Raw genomic sequence first — 16,458 nt, 5'->3', positions numbered from 1 at the left:
ATTTTTTGTATCAATAAAATATATTCTATAATAGTCTATAATCTTTGATTAAATAAACTATGGGAAAAAATATCATCGATACATTTTAGGTCAATAATTATATATTTTATTACCATACAAGTATACACTTAATTAATCCAGATTAAAAAAAACAATAGAAAAGTATTTGTTGCCTCCTGTTAATATTGTGCAAGTAGCAGCTGGTCTTCTGTTCCTTTATTCTTCAAGTAAGTTGATCATTCAAGTTCACTTCCGACTCCAGTTGTAATAGTACATGTTAAGTATGCGTTCAAGACATTTTCACAGCAGACTCAGTGATTGAGTCTACAAGGTGCAAACAATGTATCGACAGGTGTGTGAGGCTAAATGTTGCGTCTAATCAGTATAAATAACTTAAAAGGGCAGGAAAATGTGTTGTGGAAAGAAGAAAGGAAACGGTACAAATACGGGTCAGTGACACATAAGGCAGAAGTGGTTCATCATCACCATCACCCGAGCTGCACTACAGTATAATGTAGGCTTTCTGGTGGTATTGCAGACTCCCTTTGATGATTATGGTCTGAGGGAAAATAAAATGCCGCTATCTTACGTGTCTTTGTAGCTGAATGGATAAAAAAAAAAAAAAAAAAAAAAAAAAGGAACAAGTAAAGAAGGAATGAAGAGAAGAGTCACAGTTTCATCCCATCCAGTCAGAAATGGATTCAAACAAGTTTGGACTCTATTTGTTACCCAACATAAGTGGAGAGAGGGAGGATGGCCGTTAGCGTACACAGCCGCAGTCGCTGTGTACGCTACATTTTGTTAAAACCACTTCCTTCTCCATTTCTCGAGTGGTCAGACCAAAGAAGACCAGATTTAATCTTTCCTTCACTGGTTTCTACACAACCAGTAAACTTGATGAACCACAGTCGTGACAAGATCAGTGATAAGGTCACATCATGCTACATGACTTGCTTTTCAATAGGCGAAAGGAAGTTTCCTGTCTTCAGTTTCCATCTTGGTTCGCACGCTTGCTGATGTGTACTTACATTTAAGTGTAAATCATTTTTAAAGAGAAAGCACACACCAACATAGACATTACAGTCTAGAAGAAGACACATGGCTCAAAAATATGAGTGCCTCGTCCAACCACTCTTGACTCCCTGTTGCCGTCTCCATCTCTTCTCCTCCCATCTTCGCAGCCTCTCCTCATGGTTTTCTTGTGTTCTTATTTGTTCAGGAGCAGTTTTGCCAGAGACTGGAGGACCTCCCTCTTCTCATACAGGTACATCTGGGTTTCCCACAGCATGTCTACCAGGACCGCGTCGCTCACCTCGTCCAGCATCACCTCCTGTGACAGCTGGGGACTCAGTCTGCGCAAAATACAACAAACACACTGACTGTAAGAGGTTTCACAGCAGGGACAAACTTTAAAAAAAATAGTTGAAACAACATGAGTGTATGAAAGGCTGCACAATGGTGTTTTAATGAAAAGGTTTTACATATATTTACCTTGTAATTTCACTTAAAAAGGTTGCGATAAGCTCTGAATAGGGCTTAATGACACAGAATAATGTATCCTTCAAAAACTTTTGTTTTAGCCGAGTCAGGCACTACCAAGATAGAAACCGTCTGGAAATACAGTCTATCTGGGGATTAAACTGCAGTCGTGTCTGGTTTCGGCCGGGCACTTCCTAGACATCTTTTCTGAATCAATGCGTCAACATGCCTCTAAAAGACTGACTCGCAGCACATTTGACTCCAGTGTTCCCAACCTCATCCAGCACACTGACGACTAGTAGGTAGTCTCACTGTAACTAATATCGGCGCTCGCACCCGAATGTTTACTCGTTGCAACATGCAGGGTTTACTGACACCAGTCAGCTCGCAAAATGTCTTACATAAAACTCGTGTTTTGAAAAACGGCACAGGAAGTGTGATGAATAAGAGACATTACAAAAAGTGGGCTGAGAAAAGATACTTCGCCAGAAAAAGGATGTTCATAGTCAGCTGACCTGTGGTAGATGGTGTCGATCATTTCACACCAGGCTCTGGCCCTGTCCACAGCACAGCCGTCAGAATCTGTGCACTGTTCATTCACAGAGGATTTTGAAGAAAAATATGAGTAAACATTTAGAAAAAAAAGTGGAAGTGACAACTCTGGCTGAATGAATGGGATCAAAACATTGTTTGGACAGTAGAAAATGATGATTGATTCAATCACTGATTGAAATACAAAAAGTGGTGTACTCACGCAGTCCACCAGCATTTTGCCCAGCTCCTTTGCTCCCACAAAGCTCTTGGCCAGCTCCAGAGGGTTGGAGGGCCGGAAAACATCCACAGAGCTCACCACCACCTGAGGAGGTTTACCTGGAGGCACACAAGGAGCACATGAACACAACCAAAGTGTATAACCAGTGGTGGCTCTGCAGGAAGAGACAAATAACTGTCTACACACAGCGGCTTTCCATCTCAAAATAAGTGTGAATTACTGTAAATACGCTGTATCCTGCTGACACCCTGGGTTAACATCATCCATGAGATGACATACGACAACTCATGGCTGTTCCATGGCACATTTAATCAGAAATAAAAACCCTGACAGAAAGTGTCAGAGACTGAAAGACGGTTTTATTATATATTATATAATGTGTATATGTATAAACACACAGGACTGTTCATCAGGGTTGTGAAATATTGAACCTGACATTTAAGCCAACTGCTGTGTTGGTTAGCAACATAAACTGAGATAAACTGAGTTCAGTTGGCGCCCAGTTGAGTGTAACTTTATCTCAAAGTGTTTGTTTGAAAGAATGCAAAATGGTAATAATTGAATTCCCTGTTTTTCCAGGTGGGACACAGTTCAGATACTTGCACTGACCACCACCATCGTCCCGGGCAGCGGCAGATTTTAGTGGACTCATTTCTTGTGTTATTCTACACAGCCCCTTTTCCACTGCAGTTAATGGCTCACCACTGCCCCCTTTTGGTACCAAGTATTTTTCCGAAATTCCTTTTCCACTTCAGATGGTAATCCCTGAACGCAGTGACGACGCATGAAACTGTTGTGACATTATCTTCAAACCGACAGACAGAAACAGTGGAGGAAATGGAGGAGAGGCTGTTCTGGATTCTCCGTATGCGGCTGTTTGTCAAGCAGAGGAACGTCTGCAGCTCCTTAATTGACCGCAGTTTGGTTTTGCAGGTTTCCGTTAACGGAGTTTTCCAGTGAATAAAATAAATTGCGGCTGCTATAGTAGGTTGGATGGTTAACAATGGCGGGTTGGTGCAGGATGCAGACCCATGTTGCGACGCTGCGATTGTGATGATTCTTTGACCAATCAGTGGTCCGCAATGTTTTCAAGTCACATTTTAGTGTCAGCTCAGCTCGCTTGGAACCTCGATGACGGTGATACTAAAAATAGCACCGGGTATTGTCCACAACTTTTGTCCAAAGTGAGTCGGGTCGTGCTGATACCGGCCGTGGGAAAGTGGACTTTAGGCACTGTTAGCCTTTATTACTTATATACCTTAGTTATTGCTCAGTTGTTTTTATTCTCATGTTGCTATCTTATCTCATCCACATACATTATGTGCACAGGCATAATAAAAAAAACAACCTAATATACAAGCAGTCAATGGATACACAACACATTCAGACACATTTAAATGACTTACCTGTTCCAAGAGAAACAACTATATCCAGCTTCTTGATGTCCTCCTTGAGGCCCTGAGAGAAACGGATAAATAAATCATCTAATAAACAATAAAGGACTTACTAATCCATTTAGGTTAGTAGTTTATTGTGCACTTAATGCAAGACTTACCTCTGCTTTCAAGGCCTTGTTGTATTGATGGATTTCTGACATGGCGTCTAGAGTCGGGTTATTGGCCAGCAGCCCTCCATCCAGAAAGCGGCCCATTGGTCGGAAGTAGGTTGGAGCAGCTCCGCTGGAGCGAGCGGCTCTCCACACTAATTGCTCTGATGTAAAGACGAGGATTTGAGGGTTTAAGACTGCAGGTTTTTTTCAAATAGCGCAAGAGGAAAAAACACATTTATCAACGAGATAAGCCAGATGCAGATTTCAGTACTTCCCAACGGTATATCCCGAAACAATAATTCCACGTGGTTTTTATTAGACTCTGGGAAGAAGCATGATATGAATGGAAGGGTTAACAAAATACATTTATTTAATTCTTTGCTAAGATTGACATCCAGTATGAGACGACGAGCTCCCAAACTACAGTTGTTAGCAGCAGTGAAGTGTTAAGGTGCTGAACTGAAATGCACATTGTGGACAAGAAAGAGTATTTAAAACTAAAAATGTTAAACTTTTTAATTCCATCTAAGGTGTGTTTTTGGAGAAAATTAGTTTTACTGACTTTAGTTACACACACACACACACACACACACACACACACACACACACACACACACACACACACACACACACACACACACACACACACACACACACACACACACACACACATCCACACACCTTCATCTGGCACCTTTCTATGCTTTCTGGATGGCTCCTCTGTGTATCCTACTATCAACACATCCTCATCCTCCCATCCTGTAACAACAACATGGCAGCTGGCACTCAACACAACACAACACAGAACAACACAGAACAACACAGAACAACACAGCACAACACAATCAGACTTCCTACTGAATGTGATGACATGCCAACTCTGCGTTCACCCACAACCATTTTCAGGTTTCACTGCCTGAATAAACCAAAAACGTGGTTACCACATCCCGCAATTTAAAACCTGCAGTTTCTGAAAACGTCTTACTTTGCCGGCACACAGTGGTATGATCAGTGCGCGCCACTCGCCCTCTCTGGTATTAAAAGACTAGTGCAATAGGTCACAGTGGGTAACAGCTGAAGTACCTTGTGGGATGGTGAGAGGCTTGAACGTAGCAGTGGTGGCATATGGAGGCTCTCTGCGGACGGACGGAGGGTTGTAGTTCCTGAAGATGTGCAGCTCGCCTGGATGTCTGTCTGCCAGAACGCTGGTCACCATCACCCTGTGCAGAAAGAAATAAAGGAGGGGAAAGTGAAAAGCGTAATAGTTAGAGAGAGGAGCGTCGGTTGGTTCAGCATTTGTGTTCATGCTAAAGAAGCTCGACGAGAAATTCTCTTTAAAACCTGAAAACAAGCAACACATGACACAAAAATGATTTTCAGAATCGTAAAAAATTGTATTAACATTTTTTGAAGTTTGTCAGCAGGATTGCCCCAATTTTCAAGAAACTTTGTGGAATTGTGTCGCATGAATTGAGGAGGAACCCATTCATGTGTGGAGCAGGTTTGAATCACAGGGGTGGATCCACAAACTATTTTTTACATTCATTGTGAAATAGAGCATCTGGCCTCCCAAATTCCTTCCATGTTAGTAGTTGGGATCTTGTGTGTCACATTGGACATCACAGTCACCGTGATGTTTCACTTTCCGTTGCGGACGCGCTTTGCTGCTGTTCACAGCGTTCATCCTCGCTCATATAGCTTCGCTCATCTACACAAAACCTCTTTGTGCGGCAGCTGGGCAGCTGATTTCAACTTGTAACACTCATGCAAAATCCTTTGCTAACCTTAAACTTAAATGTGCTATTTCAGTTCCATTTGCTTAACAAGGCTTCTCTGTCTCTCTCTCTCCCTCTGCTTCTCCTTCTGTCTCCTGATCAGTGTGACAGATGTTTAGTTTTTCCTCTGCCTCCTTCAGCGATATTTTGTTTGTCATAAAATTAAACTTTTTGCAACATTGGAGACAGGGCTCGCTTAGTTGGAAGTGCAGCTCCACACCATGGAAAACAACCCATTAGCTGTGGTAGCTGATCAAGACGCTATTAACCGGTGCGGGCCGACCAAATGTTTCCCCTGTTAGCCGGCTGGGTAACAGTATGAAGGAAGCAAGGCCCTAAACAGAAGCCTGCGGTAACCAGTCCAGACCGGTGGCCGCCTGCCTCTTGAGTCTGGTTCTTTTGGAGGTTTCTTCCTGTTAAAAGGTCTTTTTTTTTTTTTCTTTCCACTGTCACCAAATGCTTGTTCAGGTTGGAATTGTTGGATTTCTCTCCATAATATTGTAGTCTCACCTTTAGCGCCTTGAGCTGACTGAAACTGAACATAACTGACCTAAATTAGACTGAAAAACCCAGCAGATTGAAGGAAAGTTCATAGGTGACAAATAATAAACCATCCTAGAAATATGATGACTTTGTACTTGCTCAAACTTAACACAGAAAGCAAGTCGTTTTGGGTAGTTTAGTCATTTTCCCCCAGTTTTGCTCAGCAGGTTAGAATCAGGTCAAATTTCCAAAAGGCTGACCAATCATAGCAAAGCAGAGGGATATTTAAAACTGGTTGATGACATTGCTACCAACAAGAAACACAGAACAAAATACACAAATTGCCTCCTGCCTGCAAAAGACTACTTTACAGGAAAGCATTGGCTATAAACAGCCTGCTGACAAGTGTCACATGTTGACGTCACAGTTACCTGGGGTATCGGACGTCTGTCATCTTGGTGTGTTCTCCAAATTCTTTCTTCAGGAAGTCCTCCAGCGGTGCTGATTCGTAGGGTCTTGATCCCTTGAACACCTGCTCCTTCATCCTAAAGTACAGGCAGCGTAGGTACTCCATGGACTTACCTACACACAAAAGAAAGTTTCATTGTTGTTCTGATCCGTTATAGGAACGCTGAGAAGTGTAAAAGAAAACGCGACCACACCGTGGACGATAGCGAGGGCCAGGATGCCCCCGGTGCTCGTGCCGGCCACCCAGTCGAAGAGCTCTCTGATGGGTCGACCTGCTTCTCTCTCCAGAGCGATCAACATCTGGATCAGCACAAGGCCTTTAATGCCTCCACCATCCAGACACAGCAGTCTGTCTATCCTGCAGCACAGGAAAGACAACAACAAAAACTATTGTCTCCAAAACTGTAATAATCATATAAAACATACAAATAAAATTATACAAAAAAAATATTTTGTGCCTGGAAAAGGGATTGATCCTATATTCCGTTTTACAAAAGAAAGAATGCCTTCCCCTTAAATCAAGGTTTTGTACCTTAACAACCTCTTCATCTTAAAATGATATATTTACAGCAAACATGACAAACTGGAGATACGTTTATGGTTATTACATCAATTACAAGTGAACCGGACACATGTGCCAGCTCTATGTCTATGAACGGACTCACAGTGGTTCAATTAAATAAGATGATGCAATATAGCCTGTTAATTATTGTACACCTGTCATACTGATATTTCAAACCACTGTTGTATTTTAAATTTAAAATTTCCATTAAATATACATGTTTTAAAAAGTGAACAAATTCTACAAATTACCTGTATAAATCAGTACAAACCAATATAAATAAATAAATATCTATATAAATCATTAAATCTAAATAATATTAAATATAAATGTGTATAAAAATGAATGTATAAAATGTGTATAAATCACTTAAACAAATCTGACAGCTCTCTCATTTCCAAATGCAAAGAGGACATACAAATATTCTTTGATCTCCTCCCCTTCTAATAATTTTCATATAGTCCACTCACTTCTTTTTCTCCATTTTGAGGCCGTCCACTTCAGATCTGCCTCTACTCATTGCACCGATTGCAGCGCCCACAGACATGATGTCATCAAACCCTGTGAGCCAATCACATGACACATCATCAAATGAATGCATGAAGGACAGAAAAGGAAAGCGGTCACTGGGGTTTCTGAAAGCCACATGGGAGTTTTACAAGGAGCAACTCGTGATGGTTTCACAACATCTATAAACATACACATTTCCTTTATTCATCGCTATCATTACACATCACCGCAGACACTCTCTGCCACAGTATGCTGCAAATGGAAAAGGTTTGGGGAGCACGGCAATGCTGCCTCATCAAACTTTTTTGGATCATTGTTGACATGATCAAAATAAAATCCCACCTTCCCGCTCAGGTTTCATTCATTAACATTCTTCAAACTCCTGATTTGAAGTTTTCCAACAGCGCTTTGAACTGAAAACATGTTAATCTGTTGAAGATTAGTCTTTACACTTTGTAATAAAAGTCATTTCTTACATTATGTTTCAAATTAATTGAAACGGTCCTAAATTAGCACAAATTTTCAGGATTTGCCAAATATGAAATAAATGAATTAAAAATAATGCAGTTATGAGGAAAAAGGAGACATTTAAGTGGAAAACAAACAAACAGAGAACAGTGATATAATTCCTGTAACCTTGAAAGACGTAAAGCTCAAAGGACCTCCTGGTGAAATAAAAGTAGAATAGAAACCAAATCAAATGTGAAGAAGAGGCAGGTGAGGGACGATGGTGTTACCTATGCCTGGAGGCTTGGCCATGGTGGAGATGGGAGGAGGACTGCCGGGGGAGGGAGGGAGGCAGCGCTGGACTCCTACACTACACAGCATGTCCAGCAGTATCTTTCTATTAGAACCTTTCATGTTTAACACACACACACGCACACACACACACACACACACAAGCAAGCCAGCGTGTTAGACATGCACACACAGCAGGAAGAGCTCAAGATGAATAGAGAGAGAGAGAGAGAGAGAGAGAGAGAGAGAGAGAGAGAGAGAGAGAGAGAGGAGGAGAGAACATCTGTAAGCTCTTAGCGATTATCATGCATTTTCAAAATGAATACATAACAGCAGACTTAAATTACCACTATTTCTGCTTCTAGGCATCCAGTGAAAGGTTTCATAAACAACCTATTAATGTGCAAACAACAAATATGCTCATGCGATAAGCCTGTTTGAACAGGAAGTAAAAAGTCAGGAGTAACAATGTTCAGGTCTTTTTATAAGTATTCACACTAGAGGTTAAAAATATTTTGGCCTTTAAAATGCTCTTCTTTTTAACAGGTGGATTATATTGCTGTCTGTGGTAAAGTCTCAGGTGGAAACACTCTGACAGAGAATCTAGGGCAGGGGTGTCAAACATACGGCCCGCGGGCCGGATCCGGCCCGCCAGGGGGTCCGGCTCGGCCCGCCGGATGACTTTGCTAAGTGTGAAAATTACAGAAAGACATACATTGCATTTCTATGAGAATATGGAGGTTTATGAGTACAAACGTTTTGTAATTGTTTTTTTTAATCGATCCAGTAATTGCTTCAGAAACAGCGTAAATGTGATGTCTGCTCCGGAGGGAGAAGCTGCTGCTCGCTTTGTGACCCGTTAAATCTGCAGAGGAGAGCCCAGGCAGATAAACAGTGGGCTGATGTCTTGAGTTTTTGCTCTTTATGTTTCTAGTTTATTGTAGAAAGACCTTTAAAATAGGGTTTATCATCCAGAAACCTTCACCAATGATTTAAACATAGAGAAATATTGTCGTTATGTATGCATTATTATGCTGTGAATTTACTGGTCTGGCCCACTTGAGATGAAAATGGGCAGTATGTGGCCCCTTAACTAAAGTGAGTTTGACACCCCTGATCTAGGGCATCATTTGGATGGGCTTTTTGTCACGGCACTACAGATGAGAAATTTATTGTGACAAGGAAGCAGTTTGAATGTCACTACCACAACTGTAGGCCGACAGTTATTGGTCAGAATAATACAAAAAAAACAAAAACAAAAACTGTAAAGCAACAAACTATGACATTCAAACAATGTTTTATCACTGACACTGTGTACGTTATGAACTTGTGAAGTGAAGGGGCGATGCAAACACTGTACTGACAATCATTTGCTTTATTAACGGATTAAAGGACATTTTCAAATACCACTCACTTGTATTACTGCCCTCTACTATGGAGAACGTGAACATGACAGTAGGGAGTGAAAAGATTAAATAACAGTAATTAAGTATTTTTTTGAACAATTTAGAGACCAGAGAGTGACTTTCATTTTTATGTATTTTAGTATCTTTCCCACTTTTTTACACTCTCTGAGGATCAATTAAGTCTTATCTTGTATAATATTACTCTTTAAGGCAGTTAAATATTTCTTATTACACCTTTAAAAAAAGGAGTAATGACAGCTCATTGAGCCTCTTAACATTTGTAAAACAATGTAGTCGTTGCATAAAACATTTAAAATATTAATAATTGGCACTGAGGACGGCTTAAAGTGGATTATTTTGTCTAGAATCTCTTGTTAAATACCTCCGTGTGCTCACACAGACGCTCTACAATCTACACATGCTTTGAAGGAGGACTACATGAGATCAAACAGGTTGGTTAGGTCAGCCACATTTAAAGCTCCCCCCTCCCTCTCTCTCTCCCTCTCCCTCTCCCTCTCTCCCTCTCTCCCTCCCTCTCTCTCACCTTTGCTGCTGCGAGCAGCGATGAGTCCGGGCGTTTCTCCCAGGTCGTTGTGGATCTCCACATCAGCCCCGAACACAATCAGAGCTTTGATCAAGTCCATGTGGTCCATCTGATGAACAGAGTCACACAAAGTGGTCAATATCATTATCTTAAAACCATACGTGTTGTGATTTCGGTTTTTGGATGGATCTATTTCCATTCTGAAGGAGTCACATATCATTGCATAGTTTTTCTGCATTGAGAAAGAACCGAGTTGAGCAGCTTTGTCAAATAACAGCATTTTCTTCTCAGCATTTCCCTCTCTTGCTGCGTTACAACCACTTAGTAAACCCCTTTTTTAATGAAGCGTGTTCAAAAAGTTGAGAGACGGCTCCCGGTGCGCTCCAACAGAGTGCAGCACAGCGATGTGACCTGGCGTTGTTTTTTAATCATATTTGTTGTATCTTATATATAGATGTATGTTTCTTCTATTGCTTTTATCTGTGTGAAGCGTACTGAATTGGCCCTGTGTATGAAATGTGCTGCACAAATAAAACTGCTCGCTTGTGGGTTAGAGACTTCTGCATTTTCAATTGTGTGCTGTGAGCGGGAGCGTTGAGATGTTGGAGCCACAGTTCCACAGTGCAGATAGTTTGCAGTGAATGTTTTCCCTCTGAGCATCACAGTGGAACTCGTTGTTGACAGTCTGAGCCTGGTGGACAGATTAACAGCGCACAACCCCCCCCACCGCAAATACCAAAGAAAAGCCAGCTGGCGGCTCCTGACCTGACGCCCTTTCTTCGGTCTTGGACAGTGACATTCTGCCCCTCTTGAAACACGAATGTCGCTCAAAGCACCTCGCCTGGCTCACTGTTTCATTGAAGTGGATTTTCGAAGGCATTTCTCTGATGCTGACTTCTGGAGTTTGGCACAAATGTCTCTGCTCAAGTCAATGATGAAATCGTAAAATGTGCACGAACCAGCGTCCACAAAAACTTGCGTAACTCAGGTGCTGATGTTGATCACGTGATTAAACTTGGAAAACTTGTCCGCGAAGGTCGTTGCTTCTTCCTGCACTGCGCACATCGCTGCACTGTAAGTCATACACAACAGTTGTTTTTGTTTTTTCGATCGGCCCTCCAATATCATCACTCTTTCATTTCTCCGACATTTTGCAAATCAGTAAGAGATGAAAACACGAGACTAACAATACGCTGTGTCTTCTGCACGCACCTTCATCGCTAGGTGCAGGGCTGTGTTCCCATGCTGGCCCTTCAGGTTGGCATTCCCCCCGTGGGTGAGCAACACCATGGCCGCCTCGAAGCGGCCCCTCTGGGTCAAAATGTGGAGGGCGCTCTCCCCGGTCTTGCTGAGGTAGTTCACTTCACAGCCGTGCTCCAGCAGCATACAACACATCTGGCACAGAGAGAGCAAGACAGCAAACATGAAGTTAGTCTTTGACGCTTTGCTAATCTTTCAACAGCTGAGCCTTTATGAGGGATTAAAGGTTTTTCGATGTTGTACAGACTCCAAGTGCTTTCTGACAGAGGTCATCCATTTAGGTTTCATCAAAGCCTTTTTCTCTGGATGTATCCTCTCACAATGCAAACATGTGATTCAAACAGCTTCTCATAACCACTAAACACAGGATGTAATGTTTGTAACCTCAGAGGTTTTGGCCCAGTGAAGAGGCGTCCCGCCATACAAAGAGTCCTCAGCCTGGAGCTGACCTGGGTCTGCTTTAAGGATCTCCTCCACACAGCTGACACACAAACACACAACAAAAACACATTTACTATCGAATACATATCAACAGAAGCAGATCATTTAAAATCATTCAGCACAGTTTTTCTCATGTACGATGTCAGTTTCAGTAACCCTTATAAAAGGCCACAGTTTATTTGGGTTTTACTTTTTTTGTGTGTGTGTTTGTACAAAGTGTTCCATGTCTTAAAAAGCACCATTAAATGATTTTGTAACAACCTCTACAGTTTCCCTCCCTCAGCATTACTCATTTCAGCAAAATGAAATAACTCACAAAAAATACACTCACTGGCATTTCCAGATTAGGCCCCTTTTTAATTTTATTTTATTCTATCAAGTATTAATTACTGCTCTTGTACATCCATCTGTCATTTTGGCTTAATACCATACTATACCATGGTATCTACTTGGTCTTGTTTTTAGCATAAATAGATCATTTAGTGCTTTTTCAGGCAGATCAGTTCACTAAATTCAATTAAATATCACCTTCCTTGAATTAAATATGCGTTTTGACCTACCTATGTCCTATTTCAAGATGAGTCACCTTCTTTCAAACCAGTATGAAGTCATTTCCACTTGAATTAGTGATTCACTCTCTTCTTCCTTGGCCTTCAGTTTTCTAGTGGGCGAAAGTTAATAATTCAAAACTATTTAATTAAGAACTTTTACTAATAATTAGTTATTTCACTGATTACTGTGCTGTAGAAAGTCTGATCTCAAATAATTTGATCTATAAACCAGCATTAATATTTAGACTGGAACCAGCTTATTTTGAGATTTCTTGTCAAAGTAAAACTAACCAGCTGCATGGACAGGTAATTTCACTGGTATTAAGTCGTTATCTCTCCAAAGTCCGTGTGTGGTTCTTGTATTTGGGCCAAGATGTTGATCAGTGGAAGAGCGGAAACGGTTCCTTTCTTCAACACCGTGCCGCTTGAGGAAAACACACCAAAACTGTTCTGTCGCTAAATCTTAGCGCTCGTCCCTCTCACCCCTTCTCGCTGTACTTCATGGCGCTGTGGATGGGGTAGCCTGCACCACCAATGACACCACACTTGGCCCCGCCCTCCAACAGTGCTTTGACGGCCTCCATGCGGCCCAAACGGCACGCCACGTGGAGCGGCGTCTCCCCGTTGTCATTCAGCTCGTTCACCCCCGAGCACAGTCGAGAGCACAGAACCTGCAAGAGGAGAGAGGAGAGCGGGAACATGATGTTCATACGCAGTTCGGAGGATCTAATCAGTTGAGTTTTAAAAACAGTTCAAAAAATGGCGTTATGATAAATTCCAGATGAATCAGATGAAACGAGACTGATGTATTGTTTTCCATCTGAATAGAGCATCAACCTTCACGCGTGTAACTGAGACTTCACCCCGGCTGAGTCTCACCTGGACGATGACTGGAGACTCCTGCTTGGAGGCGCAGTGCATGGGTGTGTCTCCGTTGCGGTCTCTGATATCGGTACGAGCCTGGCTCTCTTCCAGCAGCTCCTTTACGCACGCCAAGTCGCCTCGCTCGCACGCCAGGTGCAGCGGCGTCTGACCTGATGCATTGCGAGCGTTGATCTGACTGAAGGCGGAAAGACGACAGGTGGTTTTATCTTTGGGAGCTCTGCACGTTTTGCCATAAAACTAATTTTCTTAAGTATAAAGCAGGTTTTAAATCATTTTCCTCTTTCTCGGCAGCAATAAGTTTCCGATCGTGTCAGTATAAAAACTGGCTTGCAGAACCTTCGTTTTTTTTGGCCACCTTATCTTATCATGCTGTGGTAATGTGATTAAAACAAGGACAGCTTTGAAACATCTTTGTGCCTTTTAACTCATTCCAGCATAAACTTTTTAACTTTACTTGGAAATTCCTTTTCATGATGTCTGTTCCCTCTTTGTGTCGTTTATATTAAGTGTCCCCACAACACGAGGCTGCCTCAGAGACTTTGACAAAAACTATAGCAATTAAATGTCCACTGTGATAGATTCACTGTCTCAAGTAGCTTTTACATGTAATAATACGTTTCTTATTACACTGAACTAATGTGAATAAAAAAACAACTGCTGCATGGAAAAAGCTGTTTATATAAATCAGTCATACATAATTAATAGTATTTGTTACCCTCTATGCATTTAGCTGGCACTCATACTGACTGCACACACTTCTATAGAAGAGGCTTATACATCCTTATCCTGTCCTCACTCAGTTGTATATAATGCAAATATATATATATATATAAAAATATGAAGTCATACAACTTCATATAAAACTGATTCAATTAATAATCAACAAGAATAACTTGCAGGTTCACTAAGTCTGACCCACCGCTGGGTAAAACTCAACATGTCCTACCTCTGGACAAAGTTGTGTTTGAGACACTCTCTCAGACTCGTCTCCACGGCGATGTGGGCGGAGCTCCAGTCCGGGTGGTTGCGGATGCAGTCCACGATTGGCTGCACCGTCTCGGCTTTCAGAGGAAGTGTCTCGTAGAAGGGTCGTAGTTTGAGGGCGAACTGCGGGAACCAGTTCATGGCGTCCTCCTCTGACAGCACCTGAAAGAGCCTTCAGGCAGCCCAGCGGGTACAGAGTCAAGTTTCACGGGAGATACTACCTATAGTACCAAAAACTCTGGTAAAACTACTGCAAATGACAGATTAGTTAACTAAGAATAAGAATAACTTACTTTTTGCCACTTGGAAAGATAATTACAAAGAGCTGTGAGCCTCAGAGTGTGTTTTATTTCTTGTATTTGGTTTCCTTTGTCTATCAAAAAGTCCCTTTTGTTCATTCAATGTCACTATTTACATTACTTTCTACTTGTTGTAATTTACAGACTTCAAAAAAAAGTTGCATCTCAAAATATGACATCTGCACCTTTGACACTACTTTGGCGGCTGTATTGCACTACGAATGGCACGTATTATCCCACCGCTCTCCCGTTGATGTGATCAATACTGACCTCAGCACAACAGTCGGTGTCTCTGGGCACATGAGGAGACAGTCCCACGACTGACACTGGGTGTTTTTGTACAGGACCAGGCGGCCCTCCTCTTTCAGCAGGACTTTGCCCGCTCCTCCGTAGTCGGACAGCGGCGCATCTCTGACCCGGTAAGGGTTGGTGAAGAGGGTTGACACGGAGGACACGGTGTCCAACAGCCGGCCCAGGAACTGCATTGTCACCTGAAATCACAGAGATGTGGAAAGACTGAAACAGCAGCACAGATAAAACACGCAGTCATGTTTATGGGATTGTTGTCAACATTGATGAATGATTCATTTCATCCCCAGGACGGGATGCAACCACTCAAGAAGAGCAACACGACTACTAACCCCGACATTGTGTGTTACAGCTGCTGACAGTTTCTACTTGTGGGTTCCTGCTCTGTCAAAAACAACTTAACGTTATACTATTATTATTATTATTATTATTATTATTACACGCGAGGCTAACAGCTGCCAACTCCCCCCTCCCTGTTAAACTCCCAGACCTTCTTGTATCTGTGATAACCGAGTATGAAACGACTTTCCTTCCCATAACAAACACGTGTCTCTGTTCATGCTGCTCACGAGTTTCAAGTTATCCTCAATCAACTCGACACGATAGCGGCGCTAAAAAACAACAACAACAACAACCCTGATACTGTCAGCGAAACACGCAGTCGGTTTATGGTTTTAACATAAACACCTCAAATTATTTACAGATACAACATTTAGCTTCCCGTCAGCTGATCGCATTAAGTGGTGTAAATAAAAAGCGGCCCGCCGCTGTCTGTCCGAGCTCACCTGCTAGCTGCTCTGCGACGTCGGCCTGACTTCTGACAGCGACGTCAACAATCGCGTCCCGCAACCAACCTTGCTTGCAGATCTTGATTGGCGTGAGCTGGACCAATCACAGAGCTCAGGTACGAGATACTTGCTACGTATAAAGGGTGGGACATAACGCTATTGAAGATCGTTTTCTTGTGGATCAAAGACCTTCGTAATCACGTCATCAATTTAGCGGAGCTGTTACGTCATCTTTATTTTAAAACATATTTTCCACTGAGCAACTCGAGAACAATTAAAAATGATCAATAAATAAGTTAGATTTGAGAAAAGAAATTAAAATTGTAGTGACGTTTTTTTTTTTACAGGCACATTAAACATTAAATGAATGACTCAGTAATTTAGATTTTTAGTTATAAATCAGTCTTTGGTTCAAAAGCCATTGTAAAACACCAATAATACACATGAATGTGTCCTCATAGTATTTATAGTTTAAGATATGTAAAAGCAGCAACACTACTTATCCCATTTTACTTTACTTACATACATGTTATCCTAGAATATCAAAGTAAGAAGCATCATAAAATCTGATTTTACGTGTTGTGTGTAATATGAAGTCTCCAAAAAATAGTGGGTCAATATAGTGTAAGAAAAATCTATCGAAGTAAAATATTCA

At 41.7% G+C, this 16,458-nt stretch overlaps 1 protein-coding gene across 2 annotated transcripts; it reads right to left on the bottom strand.

The window, feature by feature from the left end:
• Positions 1-83: 83 nt before the first annotated feature.
• On the bottom strand, positions 84-15,841 carry pla2g6 (phospholipase A2, group VI (cytosolic, calcium-independent)). 2 transcript variants are annotated; one of them, XM_069689575.1, is made up of 19 exons: positions 15,801-15,841; positions 14,977-15,197; positions 14,370-14,579; positions 13,418-13,598; positions 13,022-13,209; positions 11,931-12,027; positions 11,499-11,681; positions 10,287-10,395; positions 8,336-8,452; positions 7,559-7,649; positions 6,721-6,884; positions 6,490-6,640; positions 4,884-5,020; positions 4,482-4,559; positions 3,807-3,961; positions 3,658-3,709; positions 2,234-2,349; positions 1,995-2,068; positions 84-1,352 (listed from the first exon to the last, which is right to left on the bottom strand). In XM_069689575.1, the coding sequence occupies exons 2-19, from the start codon at positions 15,189-15,191 to the stop codon at positions 1,208-1,210; spliced, it is 2,463 nt and encodes an 820-aa protein (XP_069545676.1). In that variant the 5' UTR covers positions 15,192-15,197; positions 15,801-15,841; the 3' UTR covers positions 84-1,207. The 2 variants fall into 2 exon arrangements, with proteins under 2 accessions (XP_069545676.1, XP_069545677.1); XM_069689576.1 differs by lacking the exon at positions 4,482-4,559.
• Positions 15,842-16,458: the final 617 nt, after the last annotated feature.

Source organism: Brachyistius frenatus, unplaced genomic scaffold, assembly GCF_029030835.1.
Source record: "Brachyistius frenatus isolate BFR_SWC_R1_liver_20210118 unplaced genomic scaffold, ASM2903083v1 Contig_7, whole genome shotgun sequence".
In the NCBI taxonomy this organism is placed as follows: domain Eukaryota; kingdom Metazoa; phylum Chordata; class Actinopteri; family Embiotocidae; genus Brachyistius; species Brachyistius frenatus.
The sequence above is the reverse complement of the archived record's forward strand: the minus strand, read 5'-3'. Positions and strand labels throughout refer to the sequence as shown.

Bases quoted from the DNA above. Each gene is read 5' to 3' on its own strand.
- pla2g6 (XM_069689575.1), bottom strand. From the start codon at position 15,191: ATGCAGTTCCTGGGCCGGCTGTTGGACACCGTGTCCTCCGTGTCAACC. The intron at 11,682-11,930 runs GTTACAAACATT...TCTCTGTGCCAG, and splicing joins ACTGGGCCAAAACCTCTGAG to ATGTGTTGTATGCTGCTGGA. The intron at 3,710-3,806 runs GTAAGTCTTGCA...CGTTTCTCTCAG, and splicing joins ACAAGGCCTTGAAAGCAGAG to GGCCTCAAGGAGGACATCAA.